A 16,002-nucleotide genomic window follows, 5' to 3' on the forward strand; every position below is an offset into this window, starting at 1 on the left:
ACATCGAGTGAATCTCCCTACGCACCATCATATCACACACTCACGTGGTCAGACACAGAGGTAATCTGTCTCCACATCGTCCCATCACACAGTCATGTGGTCAGACACAGAGTGAAGCTCCCTCCACACCGTCCCATCTCACACTCCCGGGGTCAGACACAGACTGAATCTCCCTCCACAACTTCACATGAAACATTCCTGTTCTCAGACACCGAGTGAATCTCCCTCCGCACCATCACATCACACACTCCCGGGGTCAGACACTGAGTGAATTTCCCTCCACACCATCCCATCACACACTCCTGGGGTCAAACACAGAGTAAACCTCCCTCCACACCGTCCCATCACGCACTCCTGGGGTCGGACACAGAGTGAATATACCTCCGCACCACCCTATCACACACTTCCTGGATCAGACACATAGAGTAAATCTCCCTCCACACTGTCCCATCACACACTCCCGGGGACAGACACACAGAGTGAATCGCCCTCCACACTGTCCCATCACACACTCCCGGGGTCAGACACAGACTGAATCTACCTCCACACCGTCCCATCTCACACTGCCGGGATGAGATACAGAGTGAATCTCCTTCCGCACTGTCCCATCACACACTCCCGGGGTCAGACCCCGAGTGAATCTCCCTGCAACCGTCCCTTCACACGGCCCCAGGGTCAGACACAGAGTGAATCTCCCTCCCCACTGTCCCATCACACACTCCCGGGGTCAGACACAGAGTGAATCTCCCTCCACACCGTCCCATCACACACTCACGTGGTGAGACATGGAGTGAATCTTCCTCCACTCTGTCCCATTACACACTCCCGGGGTCAGACACAGAGTGAATCTCCTTGCACGCCGTCCCATCACACACTCCCGGGGTCAGACACACAGAGTGAATCTCCCTCCGCACCGTCTCATCACACACTCCCGGGGTCAGAAACAGAGTGAATCTCCCTCCAAACCGTCCCATCACACACTGACGTGGTGAGACATGGAGTGAATCTTCCTCCACTCTGTCCCATCACACACTCCCGGGTCAGACACAGAGTGAATCTCCTTGCACGCCGTCCCATCACACACTCCCGGGGTCAGACACAGAGTGAATCTCCCTCCACACCGTCCCATCACACACTCCCGGGGTCAGACACACAGAGTGAATCTCCCTCCAAACCGTCCCATCAGACACTTCTGGGGTCAGACACAGAGTGAAGCTCCCATTCACACCGTCCCACTACGCACTCCCGGGGTCAGACACAGAGTGAATCTCCCTCCACACCGTCCCATCACACACTCCCGGGGTCAGACACAGAGTGAATCTCCCTCCACACCGTCCCATCACACACTCCCGGGGCCCGCCACAGAGTGAATCTCCCTCCACACCGTCCCATCACACACTCCCGGGGTCAGACACAGAGTGAATCTTCCTCCACACCATCTCAACACACACTCACGTGGTCAGACACAGAGTGAATCTCCCTCCGCACCGTCCCATCACACACTCCCGGGGTCAGATACAGAGTGAAGTTCCCTCCACACCGTCCCACCACGCACTCCCGGGGTCAGACACAGAGTGAATCTCCCTCCACACCGTCCCATCACACACTTCCGGGGTCAGACACAGAGTGAATCTCCCTCCACACCGTCCCATCACACACTCCCGGGGCCCGCCACAGAGTGAATCTCCCTCCACACCGTCCCATCACACACTCCCGGGGTCAGACACAGAGTGAATCTTCCTCCACACCATCTCAACACACACTCACGTGGTCAGACACAGAGTGAATCTCCCTCCGCACCGTCCCATCACACACTCCCGGGGTCAGATACAGAGTGAAGTTCCCTCCACACCGTTCCACCACGCACTCCCGGGGTCAGACACAGAGTGAATCTCCCTCCACACCATCCCATCACACACACACGGTGTCGGACACACAGTGAATCTCCCTCCACACCGTCCCAGCAGACACTCCGGGGGTCAGACACAGAGTGAAGCTCCCTCCACACCGTCCCATCAAACACTCCCGGGGACAGACACAGAGTGAATCTCCTTCCGCACCGTCCCATCGCACACTCACAGGGTCACACACACAGTGATGCTCCCTCCACACAGTCCCTTCACACACTCCCGGGGTCAGACACAGAGTGAATCTCCCTCCACACTGTCCCATCACACACTCTGGGGGTCAGACACAGAGTGAAGCTCCCTCCACACCGTCCCATCACACACTCCCGTGGACAGACACAGAGTGAATCTCTTTCCGCACCGTCCCATCACACACTCGCAGGGTCAGACACAGAGTGAAGCTCCCTCCACACAGTCCCATCACACACTCCCGGGGACAGACACAGAGTGAATCTCCTTCCGCACCGTCCCATCACACCCACCCGGGTTCAGACAGAGAGCGAATCTCCCTCCAAACCGTCCCATCGCACACTCCCTGTGTCAGACACAGAGTGAATCTCCCTCCAAACCATCCCATCACACACTCCCGGTGTCAGACACAGAGTGAATCTCCCTCCAAACCATCCCATCACACACTCCCGGGGTCAGACACAGAGTGAAGCTCCCTCCACACCGTCCCTTCACACACTCCCGGGGTCAGACACAGAGTGAATCTCCCACCACACCGTCCCATCACACACTCCCGGGGACAGACACAGAGTGAATCTCCCTCCACACCGTCCCATCACACACTCCCGGGGTCAGACACACAGAGTGAATCTCCTTCCGCACCGTCCCATCACACACTCACAGGGTCAGACACAGAGTGAAGGTCCCTCCACACAGTCCCATCACACCCACCCGGGTTCAGACAGAGAGCGAATCTCCCTCCAAACCGTCCCATCACACACTCCCGGGGTCAGACACAGAGTGAAGCTCCCTCCAAACCGTCCCATCACACACTCCCGGGGTCAGACACAGAGTGAAACTACCTCCACACCATCCCAGAACACACTCGGGGGGTCAGACACAGAGTGAAGCTCCCTCCACTCCGTCCCTTCACACACTCCCGGGGTCAGACACAGAGTGAAACTCCCTCCACACCGTCCCATCACACACTCCCGGAGACAGACACAGAGTGCATCTCCCTCCACACCGTCCCATGACACACTCACAGGGTCAGACACACAGTGAAGCTCCCTCCACACATTCCCATCACACCCACCCGGGTTCAGTAACAGAGCGAATCTCCCTCCAAACCGTCCCATCACACACTCCCGGTATCAGACACAGAGTGAATCTCCCTCCACACCGTCCCATCACACACTCCCGGGGTCAGACACAGAGTGAATCTCCCTCCACACCGTCCCATCACACCCACCCGGGGTCAGGCACAGTGTGAATCTCCCTCCACACAGTCCCATCACACCCTCCCGGGGTCAGACACACAGAGTGAGTCTTCCTCCAAACCGTCCCATCACACACTCACAGGGTCAAACACAAAGTGAAGCTCCCTCCACACAGTCCCATCACAAACTCTGGGGGTCAGACACAGAGTGAAGCTCCCTCCACACCGTCCCTTCACACACTCCCGGGGTCAGACACAGAGTGAATCTCCAACCACACCGTCCCATCACACACTCCCGGGGACAGACACAGAGTGAATCTCCCTCCACACCGTCCCATCACACACTCCGGGGGTCAGACACAGAGTGAATCTCCCTCCACACTGTCCCATCACTCACCCCTGGGGTCAGACACAGAGTGAATCTCCCTCCACACCGTCCCATCACACACTGCCGGGATGAGATACAGAATCAATCTCCTTCCGAACCGTCCCATCACACACTCCCAGGGTCAGACACCGAGTGAATCTCCCTCCAACCGTCCCATCACACGGCCCCAGGGTCAGACACAGAGTCAATCACCCTCCGCACCGTCCCAACACACACTCACAGTGTCAGACACACAGTGAAGCTCCCTCCACACAGTCCCATCACACCCACCCGGGTTCAGACACAGAGCGAATCTCCCTCCAAACCGTCCCATCACACACTCCCGGTGTCAGACACAGAGTGAATCTCCCTCCACACCGTCCCATCACACACTCCCGGGGTCAGACACAGAGTGAATCTCCCTCCACACCGTCCCATCACACCCTCCCGGGGTCAGTCACAGGGTGAATCTCCCTCCACGCAGTCCCATCACACCCTCCCGGGGTCAGACACACAGAGTGAGTCTCCCTCCAAACCGTCCCATCACACACTCACAGGGTCAAACACAAAGTGAAGCTCCCTCCACACAGTCCCATCACACACTCCTGGGGTCAGACACAGAGTGAAACTACCTCCACACCATCCCAGAATACACTCCGGGGGTCAGACACAGAGTGAAGCTCCCTCCACACCGTCTAATAACACACTCCCGCGAACAGACACAGAGTGAATCTCCTTCCGCACCGTCCCATCACACACTCACAGTGTCAGACACACAGTGAAGCTCCCTCCACACAGTCCCATCACACCCACCCGGGTTCAGACACAGAGCGAATCTCCCTCCAAACCGTCCCATCTCACACTCCCGGTGTCAGACACAGAGTGAATCTCCCTCCACACCGTCCCATCACACACTCCCGGGGTCAGACACAGAGTGAATCTCCCTCCACACCGTCCCATCACACCCTCCCGGGGTCAGGCACAGGGTGAATCTCCCTCCACACAGTCCCATCACACCCTCCCGAGGTCAGACACACAGAGTGAGTCTCCCTCCAAACCGTCCCATCACACACTCACAGGGTCAAACACAAAGTGAAGCTCCCTCCACACCTTCTAATAACACACTCCCGCGGACAGACATAGAGTGAATCTCTTTCCGCACCGTCCCATCACACACTCCCGGGGTCAGACACAGAGTGAATCTCCCTCCACAGCGTCCAATCACACACTCTCGGGGTCAGACACACAGAGTGAATCTCCCTCCACACCGTCCCATACACACTCCCGGGGTCAGACACACAGAGTGAATCTCCCTCCACACTATCCCATTACACACTCCCGGGGTCAGACACAGAGTGAATCTCCTTCCGCACCGGCCCGTCACACACTCCCGGGCTCAGACACAGAGTGAATCTCCCTCCACACCGTCCAATCACACACTCTCGGGGTCAGACACACAGAGTGAATCTCCCTCCACACCGTCCCATACACACTCCCGGGGTCAGACACACAGAGTGAATCTCCCTCCACACTATCCCATTACACACTCCAGGGGTCAGACACAGAGTGAATCTCCTTCCGCACCGGCCCGTCACACACTCCCGGGGACAGACACAGAGTGAATCTCCTTCCGCACCGTCCCATCACACACTCACAGGGTCAAACACAAAGTGAAGCTCCCTCCACACAGTCCCATCACACACTCCTGGGGTCAGATACAGAGTGAAACTACCTCCACACCATCCCATCACACACTCTCGGGGTCAGACACAGAGTGAATCTCCTTCCGCACCGTCCCATTACACACTCCCGGGGTCAGACACAGAGTGAATCTCCCTCCACACGGTCCCATCACTCACTCCTGGGGTCAGACACAGAGTGAATCTCCCTCCACACCGTCCCATCACACACTGCCGGGATGAGATACAGAATGAATCTCCTTCCGCACCGTCCCATCACACACTCCCGGGGTCAGACACCAAGTGAATCTCCCTCCAACCGTCCCTTCACACATTCCCGGGGTCAGACACAGACTGAATCTCCCTCCAAACCGTCCCATCACACACTCCCGGGGCCAGACACAGAGTGAATCTCCTTCCGCACCGTCCCATCACACACTCCCAGGGTCAGACACAGAGTGAATCTCCCTCCACACTGTCCCATCACTCACTCCTGGGGTCAGACACAGAGTGAATCTCCCTCCACACCGTCCCATCACACACTGCCGGGATGAGATACAGAATGAATCTCCTTCCGCACCGTCCCATCACACACTCCCGGGGTCAGACACTGAGTGAATCTCCCTCCAACCGTCCCTTCACACATTCCCGGGGTCAGACACAGACTGAATCTCCCTCCAAACCGTCCCATCACACACTCCCGGGGTCAGAAACAGATTGAATCTCCCTCCACACTGTCCCATCACACACTCCCGCGGTCAGACACAGAGTGAATCTCCCTCCACACCGTCCCATCACACACTCCCGGGGTCAGACAAACAGTGAATCCCCCTCCAAACCGTCCCATCACACACTCCCGGGGTCAGACACAGAGTGAAACTACCTCCACACCGTCCCAGAACACACTCCGCGGGTCAGACACAGAGTGAAGCTCCCTCCACACCGTCCCTTCACACACTCCCGGGGTCAGACACAGAGTGAATCTCCCTCCACACCATTCCATCACACACTCCGGGGGTCAGACACAGAGTGAAGCTCCCTCCACACCGTCCCATCACACACTCCCGGGGACAGACACAGAGTGAATGTCCTTCCGCACTGTCCCATCGCACACTCACAGGGTCACACACAGAGTGAAGCTCCCTCCACACGGTCCCATCACACCCACTCGGGTTCAGACACAGAGCGAATCTCCCTCCAAACCGTCCCATCACACACTCTCGGGGTCAGACAGAGAGTGAATCTCCCTCCAAGCCATCCCATCACACACTCCCGGGGTCAGACACAGAGTGAAACTACCTCCACACCATCCCAGAACACACTCCGGGGGTCAAACACAGAGTGAAGCTCCCTCCACACCGTCCCATCACACACTCCCAGGGACAGACACAGAGTGAATCTCCTTCCGCACCGTCCCATCACACACTCACAGGGTCAGACACAGAGTGAAGCTCCCTCCACACAATCCCATCACACCCACCCGGGTTCAGACACAGAGCGAATCTCCCTCCAAACCGTCCCATCACACACTCCCGGGGTCAGACACAGAGTGAATCTCCCTCCAAACCGTCCCATCACACACTCCCGGGGTCAGACACAGAGCGAATCTCCCTCCAAACCGTCCCATCACACACTCCCGGGGTCAGACACAGAGTGAAGCTCCCTCCACACCGTCCCTTCACACACTCCCGGTGTCAGACACAGAGTGAATCTCCCTCCACACCGTCCCATCACACCATCCCGGGGTCAGGCACAGGGTGAATCTCCTTCCACACAGTCCCATCACACCCTCCCGGGGTCAGACACACAGTGTGAGTCTCCCTCCAAACAGTCCCATCACACACTCACAGGGTCAAACATGAAGTGAAGCTCCCTCCACACCGTCCCATCACACACTCCCGCGGACAGACACAGAGTGAATCTCCCTCCACACCGTCCCATCACACACTCCCGCGGACAGACACAGAGTGAATCTCGTTCCGCACTGTCCCATAACACACTCCCGGGGTCAGACACAGAGTGAATCTCCCTCCACACTGTCCCATCACTCACTCCTGGGGTCAGACACAAAGTGAATCTCCCTCCACACTGTCACATCACACACTCCCGGGGTCAGACACAGAGTGAATCTCCTTCCGCAGCGGCCCATCACACCCACCCGGATTCAGACACAGAGCGAATCTCCCTCCAAACCGTCCCATCACACACTCCCGGGGTCAGACAAACAGTGAATCTCCCTCCAAACCGTCCCATCACACACTCCCGGGGTCAGACACAGAGTGAAACTACCTCCACACCATCCCAGAACACACTCCGGGGGTCAGACACAGAGTGAAGCTCCCTCCAGACCGTCCCTTCACACACTCCCGGGGTCAGACACAGAGTGAATCTTCCTCCACACCATCCCATCACACACTCCGGGGGTCAGACACAGAGTGAAGCTCCCTCCACACCGTCCCATCACACACTCCCGGGGACAGACACAGAGTGAATGTCCTTCCGCACCGTCCCATCGCACACTCACAGGGTCAGACACAGAGTGAAGCTCCCTCCTCAAAGTCCCATCACACCCACCCGGGTTCAGACACAGAGCGAACCTCCCTCCAAACCGTCCCATCACACACTCTCGGGGTCAGACACAGAGTGAAACTACCTCCACACCATCCCAGAACACACTCCGGGGGTCAGACACAGAGTGATGCTCCGTCCACACCGTCCCTTCACACACTCCCGGGGTCAGACACAGAGTGAATCTCCCTCCACACCGTCCCATCACACACTCAGGGGGTCAGACACAGATTAAAGCTCCCTCCACACCGTCCCATCACACACTCCCGGGGTCAGACAAACCGTGTATCTCCCTCCAAACCGTCCCATCACACACTCCCGGGGTCAGACACAGAGTGAAACTACCTCCACACCATCCCAGAACACACTCCCGGGGACAGACACAGAGTGAATCTCCTTCCGCACTATCCCATCACACACTCACAGGGTCAGACACAGAGTGAAGCTCCCTCCACACTGTCCCATCACTCACTCCTGGGGTCAGACACAAAGTGAATCTCCCCCGACACTGTCCCATCACACACTCCCGGGGTCAGACACAGAGTGAATCTCCTTCCGCACCGGCCCATCACACACTCACAGGGTCAAACACAAGGTGAAGCTCCCTCCACACCGTCCCATCACACACTCTTGGGGTCAGATACAGAGTGAAACTACCTCCACACCATCCCAGAACACACTCCGGGTGTCAGACACAGAGTGAAGCTCCCTCCACACTGTCTAAAAACACACTCCCGTGGACAGACACAGAGTGAATCTCCTTCCGCACCGTCTCATTACACACTCCCGGGGTCAGACACAGAGTGAATCTCCCTCCACACTGTCCCATCATTCACTCCTGGGGTCAGACACAGACTGAATCTCCCTCCACACCGTCCCATCACACACTGCTGGGATGAGATACAGAATGAATCTCCTTCCGCACCGTCCCATCACACACTCCCATGGTCAGACACCGAGTGAATCTCCCTCCAACCGTCCCTTCACACAATCCCGGGGTCAGACACCGAGTGAAGCTCCCTCCAACCGTCCCTTCACACGGCCCCAGGGTCAGACACAGAGTGAATCACCCTCTGCACCGTCCCATCACACACTCCCGGGGTCAGACACAGAGTGAATTTCCTTCCCCACTGTCCCATCACACACTCCTGGGGTCAGACACAGAGTGAATCTCCCTCCGCACTGTCCCATCACACACTTACTTTGACAGACAACATGTGAATCTGCCTCCGCACTATCACATTACACACTCACGTGGTCAGACGCAGAAGGAATCTCCCTCCACACCGTCCCATCACACACACACGTGGTAAGACACAGAGGGAATCTCCCTCCACACCGTCCCATCAGACACTCCTGGGGTCAGACACAGAGTGAATCTCCCTACACACCGACCCATCACACACACCCGGGGTCAGACACAGAGTGAAGCCCCCTCCACACCGTCCCATCACACACTCCCGGGGTTCAGACACAGAGTGAAGCCCCCTACATACCGCCCGATCACAAACTCCAGGGGTCAGACACAGAGTGAATCTCCCTCCACACCTTCCCATCACACACTCACGTGGTCAGACATGGAGTGAATCTCCCTCGACACCGTCCCATCACACACGGCCAGGGTAAAACACAGAGTAAATCTCCCTCCACACTGTTTCATCACACACTCCCGGGGTCAGACACAGAGTGAATCTTCCTGCACACCGTCCCACCACGCATTCCCGGGGTCAGACACAGAGTAATTCTCCCTCCATACCGTCCCATCAAACACTCCCGGGGTCAGACACAGAGTGAACCTCCCTCCACACCGTCCCATCAAACACTCAAGGGGTTCAGACACAGAGTGAAGCCCCCTCCACACCGTCCCATCACACACTCCCGGGGTCATTCACAGAGTGAATCTCTCTCCACAACATCACATCAAACATTCCTGATCTCAGACATCGAGTGAATCTCCCTACGCACCATCATATCACACACTCACGTGTCAGACACAGAGGTAATCTGTCTCCACATCGTCCCATCACACAGTCATGTGGTCAGACACAGAGTGAAGCTCCCTCCACACCGTCCCACCACACACTCCTGGGGTCAGACACAGAGTGAAGCTCCCTCCACACCGTCCCATCTCACACTCCCGGGGTCAGAGACAGACTGAATCTCCCTCCACAACATCACATGAAACATTCCTGTTCTCAGACACCGTGTGAATCTCCCTCCGCACTATCACATCACACACTCCCGGGTTCAGACACAAAGTGAATCTCCCTCAACACCGTCCCATCACACACTCCCGGGGTCAGACACAGAGTGAATTTCCCTCCACACCGTCCCATCACACACTCCCGGGGTCAGACACAGAGTGAATATCCCTCCACACCGTCCCATCACATACTCCCGGGGTCAGTCACAGAGTGAATTTCCCTCCACACCGTCCCATCACACACTCCTGGGGTCAAACACAGAGTAAATCTCCCTCCACACCGTCCCATCACGCACTCCTGGGGTCGGACACAGAATGAATATACCTCCGCACCACACTATCACACACTTCCTGGATCAGACACATAGAGTAAATCTCCCTCCACACTGTCCCATCACACACTCCCGGGGACAGACACAGAGTGAATCTCCTTCCGCACCGTCCCATCACACACTCCTGGGGTCAGACACAGAGTGAATCTCCCTCCACACTGTCCCATCACTCACTCCTGGGGTCAGACACCGAGTGAATCTCCTTCCGCACCGGCCCATCACACACTCCCGGGGACAGACACAGAGTGAATCTCCCTCCGCACCACCCTATCATACACTGCCGGGATCAGACACACAGAGTAAATCTCCCTCCACACTGTCCCATCACACACTCCCGGGGACAGTCACACAGAGTGAATCTCACTCCACACTGTCCCAGCACATACTCCCGGGGTCAGACACAGAGTGAATCTCCCTCCACACCGTCCCATCACACACTGCCGGGATGAGACACAGAGTGAATCACCCTCCGCACCGTCCCATCACACACTCCCGGGGTCAGACACAGAGTGAATCTCCCTCCACACCGTCCCATCAGACACTCCTGGGGTCAGACACAGAGTGAATCTCCTTCCGCACCGTCCCATCACACACTCCTGGGGTCAGACACAGAGTGAATCTCCCTCCACACTGTCCCATCACTCACTCCTGGGGTCAGACACAGAGTGAATCTCCCTCCGCACCGTCCCATCACACATTCCCGTGGTTCAGACACAGAGTGAATCTCCCTCCACACCGTCCCATCACACACTCCCGGGGTCAGACACACAGAGTGAATCTCCCTCCACACCGTCCCATCACACACTCCCAGGGTCAGATACACAGAGTGAAACTCCCTCCACACCGTCCCATCACACACTCCGGGCGTCAGACACAGAGTGAATCTCCCTCGACACCGTCCCATCACACACGGCCAGGGTAAAACACAGAGTAAATCTCCCTCCACACTGTTTCATCACGCACTCCCGGGGTCAGACACAGAGTGAACCTCCCTCCACACCGTCCCATCAAACACTCAAGGGGTTCAGACACAGAGTTAAGCCCCCTCCACACTGTCCCATCACACACTCCCGGGGTCAGGCACATGGTGAATCTCCCTCCACAACATCACATCAAACATTCCTGTTCTCAGACATCGAGTGAATCTCCCTACGCACCATCATATCACACACTCACGTGGTCAGACACAGAGGTAATCTGTCTCCACATCGTCCCATCACACAGTCATGTGGTCAGACACAGAGTGAAGCTCCCTCCACACCGTCCCATCTCACACTCCCGGGGTCAGACACAGACTGAATCTCCCTCCACAACTTCACATGAAACATTCCTGTTCTCAGACACCGAGTGAATCTCCCTCCGCACCATCACATCACACACTCCCGGGGTCAGACACTGAGTGAATTTCCCTCCACACCATCCCATCACACACTCCTGGGGTCAAACACAGAGTAAACCTCCCTCCACACCGTCCCATCACGCACTCCTGGGGTCGGACACAGAGTGAATATACCTCCGCACCACCCTATCACACACTTCCTGGATCAGACACATAGAGTAAATCTCCCTCCACACTGTCCCATCACACACTCCCGGGGACAGACACACAGAGTGAATCGCCCTCCACACTGTCCCATCACACACTCCCGGGGTCAGACACAGACTGAATCTACCTCCACACCGTCCCATCTCACACTGCCGGGATGAGATACAGAGTGAATCTCCTTCCGCACTGTCCCATCACACACTCCCGGGGTCAGACCCCGAGTGAATCTCCCTGCAACCGTCCCTTCACACGGCCCCAGGGTCAGACACAGAGTGAATCTCCCTCCCCACTGTCCCATCACACACTCCCGGGGTCAGACACAGAGTGAATCTCCCTCCACACCGTCCCATCACACACTCACGTGGTGAGACATGGAGTGAATCTTCCTCCACTCTGTCCCATTACACACTCCCGGGGTCAGACACAGAGTGAATCTCCTTGCACGCCGTCCCATCACACACTCCCGGGGTCAGACACACAGAGTGAATCTCCCTCCGCACCGTCTCATCACACACTCCCGGGGTCAGAAACAGAGTGAATCTCCCTCCAAACCGTCCCATCACACACTGACGTGGTGAGACATGGAGTGAATCTTCCTCCACTCTGTCCCATCACACACTCCCGGGTCAGACACAGAGTGAATCTCCTTGCACGCCGTCCCATCACACACTCCCGGGGTCAGACACAGAGTGAATCTCCCTCCACACCGTCCCATCACACACTCCCGGGGTCAGACACACAGAGTGAATCTCCCTCCAAACCGTCCCATCAGACACTTCTGGGGTCAGACACAGAGTGAAGCTCCCATTCACACCGTCCCACTACGCACTCCCGGGGTCAGACACAGAGTGAATCTCCCTCCACACCGTCCCATCACACACTCCCGGGGTCAGACACAGAGTGAATCTCCCTCCACACCGTCCCATCACACACTCCCGGGGCCCGCCACAGAGTGAATCTCCCTCCACACCGTCCCATCACACACTCCCGGGGTCAGACACAGAGTGAATCTTCCTCCACACCATCTCAACACACACTCACGTGGTCAGACACAGAGTGAATCTCCCTCCGCACCGTCCCATCACACACTCCCGGGGTCAGATACAGAGTGAAGTTCCCTCCACACCGTCCCACCACGCACTCCCGGGGTCAGACACAGAGTGAATCTCCCTCCACACCGTCCCATCACACACTTCCGGGGTCAGACACAGAGTGAATCTCCCTCCACACCGTCCCATCACACACTCCCGGGGCCCGCCACAGAGTGAATCTCCCTCCACACCGTCCCATCACACACTCCCGGGGTCAGACACAGAGTGAATCTTCCTCCACACCATCTCAACACACACTCACGTGGTCAGACACAGAGTGAATCTCCCTCCGCACCGTCCCATCACACACTCCCGGGGTCAGATACAGAGTGAAGTTCCCTCCACACCGTTCCACCACGCACTCCCGGGGTCAGACACAGAGTGAATCTCCCTCCACACCGTCCCATCACACACTCCCGGGGTCAGACACTGAGTGAATCTCCCTCCACACTGTCCCATCACACACTCCCGGTGTCAGACCCAGAGTGAATCTCCCTCCGCACCATCCTATCACACACTCCCGGGGTCAGACACAGAGCGTGAATCTCCCTCCACACCGTCCCATCACACACTCCCGGGGTCAGACACAGAGTGAATCTCCCTCCACACCGTCCCATCACACACTCCCGGTGTCAGACCCAGAGTGAATCTCCCTCCGCACCATCCCATCACACACTCCTGGGGTCAGACGCAGAGTGAAGCTCCTTTCCGCCCACCCTGTCTCTGACCCGCTCACTCACCCCTGGATGGCATCTGGGAGCCCCTCGCTGCAAATTTCAGGTTGGCGTAGGTCTTTTTGTCTGCCATGGTGCCTGCAAGTCCCAGGGGCCTCTGATCTCAGTCTGCAGCCGGCAGGGCAGAGGAAGCCAGTGCCAGTTAGGGAGGTCGACTGAAACCAACAAACACCAGGTGTCGAACTGACTGAGAGGGGAACCGAGAGCAGGGGCAGGAAGTGCGGAGGGAGGGGCAGGAAGGGTGACGGTGGGGGCTGGGACGTGGGGGGGAGGAAGGCTGAACGGCGGTGTTGTAGAGTGTGAGAGGGGGGGAAGGTGCGAGAGGGAGGGGCTGTGTGGTCGAGGAGAGAGGTGGTGCGGGCGGGCAGAGAGCAGCAGAGAGAGGGGGGAAAGAGGGTTGTGTGTGAGGTTGGAGACAGAGAGAGGAGCGAGCGAGGGCGGGGGAGCTGGGGGGGGGAGAGTGGTGAGAGGGAGTGGGTAACGAGGGGACAGGGAGAGAGCCGGGCAGAGGCCGGGGAAGGGAGTGGGGAGAGACAGGGGAGTGAGCAGGAGAGACAGAGAGGTAGAGTGGTGGGGGAGAGAGGGATCAGAGTGAGAGGGCGTGCTGGGTGAACGAGTGGGTCGAGAGAATGTGTCTGACCCCAGGAGTGTGTGATGGGACGGTGCGGAGGGAGATTCACTCTGTGTCTGACCCCGGGAGTGTGTGATGGGACGGTGTGGAGGGAGATTCACTCTGTGTCCGACCCGGGGAGTGTGTGATGGGACAGTGTGGAGGGAGATTCACTCTGTGTCTGACCCCGGGAGTGTGTGATGGGACGGTGTGGTGGGAGATTCACTCTGTGTGTCTGACCCCAGGAGTGTGTGATGGGACAGTGTGGAGGGAGATTCACTCTGTGTCTGACCCTGGGAGTGTGTGATGGGACGGTGTGGAGGGAGATTCACTCTGTGTGTCTGACCCCGGGAGTGTGTGATGGGACGGTGTGGTGGGAGATTCACTCTGTGTCTGACCCCGGGAGTGTGTGATGGGACGGTGTGGTGGGAGATTCACTCTGTGTCTGACCCCGGGAGTGTGTGATGGGACGGTGTGGAGGGAGATTCACTCTGTGTCTGACCCCGGGAGTGTGTGATGGGACGGTGTGGAGGGAGATTCACTCTGTGTCTGACCCCGGGAGTGTGTGATGGGACGGTGTGGAGGGAGCTTCACTCTGTGTCTGACCCCGGGAGTGTGTGATGGGACGGTGTGGAGGGAGATTCACTCTGTGCCTGACCCCGGGAGTGTGTGATGGGACGGTGTGGAGGGAGATTCACTCTGTGTCTGACCCCGGGAGTGTGTGATGGGACGGTGTGGAGGGAGATTCACTCTGTGTGTCTGACCCCGGGAGTGTGTGATGGGACGTTGTGGAGGGAGATTCACTCTGTGTTTGATCCTAGAGCTGCCGATTCCCATCCCTCTCTGGGGATTGGACTCCGGAACGCTGTAACCTGAAATCGCGGCGAACTTTCACTCCGTTCCCGCGGCGCCCGAGAGTTTTAATTTCAATTTTAGAGCAGCTTAATTTTTATTTTGATTTGTTTTACCTGATTTTTGATATTTATTGAGCTTGGTTTATCACAATGACATTTGTAACTTTTTCAAATTCTGTAGTTTCCATTGTATTTAATTGAGAGTTACCGCCGGTGTCTATACAAGGCTTTGGAAGCCCCCCTGGAATGCTGGGATATTCCTCCTCCATGACTCCACTGAATTTGGGGTGCTTTTCCGGAATGGGCAGATTATGTCTGCTCTTCCGCTGCGGCCCCCACCCCAGCAACCCTCCCCCAGGTTCACTCCTCCCCGTCTGCTTAACCCCCGCCCTCTCCTATATCTCCCCCCCCGTCTCCCTCACCCCCTCCCTCCCCTACACCCCTCCCCATCTCCATCACCCCCTCCCTCCCCTACACCCCTCCCCATCTCCATCACCCCCTCCCTCCCCTGCACCCCTCCCAGTATCCGTCACCCCCTCCGTTCCCTACGCCCCTCACCGTCTCCGTCACACCCTCCCTCCCCTACACACCTCCCCGTCTCCGTCACCCCCTCCCTCCCCTACACCCCTCCCCGTCTCCGTCACTCCCTCCCTCCCCTACACCACTCCCCGTTTCCATCAGCACCTCCCTCCCCTACGCCCTTCCCCGTCTCCGTCACCCCCTC

The 16,002-nt window shown here is 57.4% G+C and overlaps 1 protein-coding gene across 2 annotated transcripts in view; it reads right to left on the reverse strand.

Annotated features, from left to right (window-relative positions):
- The window catches only part of LOC134341645 (B-cell differentiation antigen CD72-like), a 132,864-nt gene extending 118,917 nt beyond the window's left edge, over positions 1-13,947 (reverse strand). For both annotated transcript variants that reach the window (XM_063039539.1, XM_063039538.1), the window contains exon 1: positions 13,821-13,947. In XM_063039539.1, the coding sequence (XP_062895609.1) occupies positions 13,821-13,887 (67 nt within the window). In that variant the 5' untranslated portion in view covers positions 13,888-13,947. The remainder of the gene's footprint in view (positions 1-13,820) is intronic.
- Between the last annotated feature and the right edge of the window lie 2,055 nt (positions 13,948-16,002).

Source organism: Mobula hypostoma, unplaced genomic scaffold (genome assembly GCF_963921235.1).
Source record: "Mobula hypostoma unplaced genomic scaffold, sMobHyp1.1 scaffold_36, whole genome shotgun sequence".
Taxonomy (NCBI): domain Eukaryota; kingdom Metazoa; phylum Chordata; class Chondrichthyes; order Myliobatiformes; family Myliobatidae; genus Mobula; species Mobula hypostoma.